At 64.3% G+C, this 1,851-nt stretch overlaps 1 protein-coding gene across 1 annotated transcript in view; it reads left to right on the top strand.

Moving 5' to 3' along the window:
- Positions 1-1,851, top strand: part of CHD3 (chromodomain helicase DNA binding protein 3) — a 35,061-nt gene that overhangs the window by 23,380 nt on the left and 9,830 nt on the right. The window contains exon 29 of the mRNA XM_010571415.1: positions 1,353-1,497. Coding sequence (XP_010569717.1) covers positions 1,353-1,497 — 145 coding nt within the window. The remainder of the gene's footprint in view (positions 1-1,352; positions 1,498-1,851) is intronic.

The following is a 1,851-nucleotide window of genomic DNA, read 5'->3' on the forward strand; positions in this document are numbered from 1 at the left end:
CCTCGTGTGTCACCCATGGCCTTGTGTCCTCATGTTGTCCTCATGTCCCCACGTCACCCATGTCCCCATGTTCTTGTTCTCATGTGGGTATCCCCATGTTCTTACGTCCTCATGTTGTCCTCCATGTCCCCACATCCCCATGTCTTTGTCTCCATGTGTCCCCCATGTCCCCATATGTGTCCCCCACGTCCCCATGTGTGTCACTGTATCCTTTTGTCCCCATGTCCCCATATGAGTCCCCCATGTCCCCCTGTATGTCCCCATATGTGTCCCCATGTTTTATTGTCCTGTGTCCCTCCATGTTCCCCCATGTGCTCTTAGTGTCCCCATGTCGTTATGTCCCCATGTGCATCCCTGTGTTTGTCACCATGTGTCCCTGTGTCCTCCCCATCTCCCTTTGTCTTTATCTTTCCATGTCCCCCCCGTGTCCCTGTGTCCCCCCATCCCTGTACATCCCCATTGTCCCATGTCACTGTCCCTATGTATCCCCATCTTCTCCTGTCCCCCCGTGTCCCCACTGTCCCTTGTCCTGCTCTGCCCCCCATGTCCCTGTGTGTCCCCATCTTCCTGTGTCCCCATCATCTCATGTCTCTCTGTGCCCCCCCATGTCCCAGTGTCCCTGTGCCCCCCCATCGTCCCGTGTCCCCCTGTGTCCCCGAGCCGCGTGATGAGCCCTTACTCAGCCGAGCGCCATCACTGTCGGTTTTCCTGGGGACCGGACGAGCCCGCGTCCCCCTCACCCCGACACAGAGTCACCCCCGGGGTCCCCATGTTCCCTCGGGGGGTCGGGTCTGGCTCAGGGGACGCCAGAGCGGTGGCGGGACCCAGCCGGAGCTGGCACAGCCCGGGACGGGCGCTGTGATGAGGGGACAGGCTGATGGCGCGGGGACATCGGGGACACTGGGGCCATCAGGGATGCTGGGGACCCTGGGGATAGGGATGGGAACAGGGTCCCTGGGGATGGGGACACTGGGGACCCTGAGGACAGGAAGCCTGGGGGCAGGGCCCCTGGAGATGGGGACACTGGGGACAGGGACAGCAATGGGGACCATGGGGTCAGGGACCCTAGAGGACAGGGACAGGGAATATGGGGACAGGGATCCTGAGCATGGGGACAGGGGACACTGGGTACAGGAGCTATGGAGACAAGGGACACTTGGGACAGGGGCCTTGTGGAGGGGGACTATGGGGACAAGGGTCCCTGGGGACAGGGTCTTATGGGGTCAAGGGACCCTGGGGACAGGGTCTGTGAGGACAAGGGACCCTGGGGATGGGGTCTGAGGGGACAAGGGCCCCTGGAGGGGCCGGGGGAAGGGGTGGCAGCAGGCAGTGGCCCTGAGCATGTCCCCCAGGGCCTACGTGTCCCTGTTCATGCGTCACCTGTGCGAGCCGGGGGCCGACGGCTCCGAGACCTTCGCAGACGGGGTCCCCCGGGAGGGGCTCTCGCGGCAGCAGGTGCTGACCCGCATCGGCGTCATGTCCCTCGTCAAGAAGAAGGTACGACCCCCCCCCCGGGCCGCCTGGGTGTCCCCCCTGGGTGCCTGAGTCCCCCCTGGACACCTGGGTCCCCTCCCTGGGTGCCTGGGTCCCCCCGCAGGGTGCCCGGGTTCCCTCTGGGTGCCTGGCTCCCTGTATAAATTTGCTTTGGGGGTGCAGCTCCCAGACACTTGGGTCCCTCCTGGATGCCTGCGTCCCCCTGCATGCCTGGGTGCCCCCCCTGGACACCTAGGTGGCCCCCCAGACACCTAGGTGCCCCCCCCAGACACCTGGGTCCCCTCTGGGTGCTTGGCTCCCTGTATGAGTGAGTGCTTGGGGGGGAGTGCAGCTCCCAGACACCTGGGTCCCTCCCCG

This window comes from Haliaeetus leucocephalus, unplaced genomic scaffold (assembly GCF_000737465.1).
Source record: "Haliaeetus leucocephalus isolate CR32 unplaced genomic scaffold, Haliaeetus_leucocephalus-4.0 Scaffold326, whole genome shotgun sequence".
In the NCBI taxonomy this organism is placed as follows: Eukaryota; Metazoa; Chordata; class Aves; order Accipitriformes; family Accipitridae; genus Haliaeetus; species Haliaeetus leucocephalus.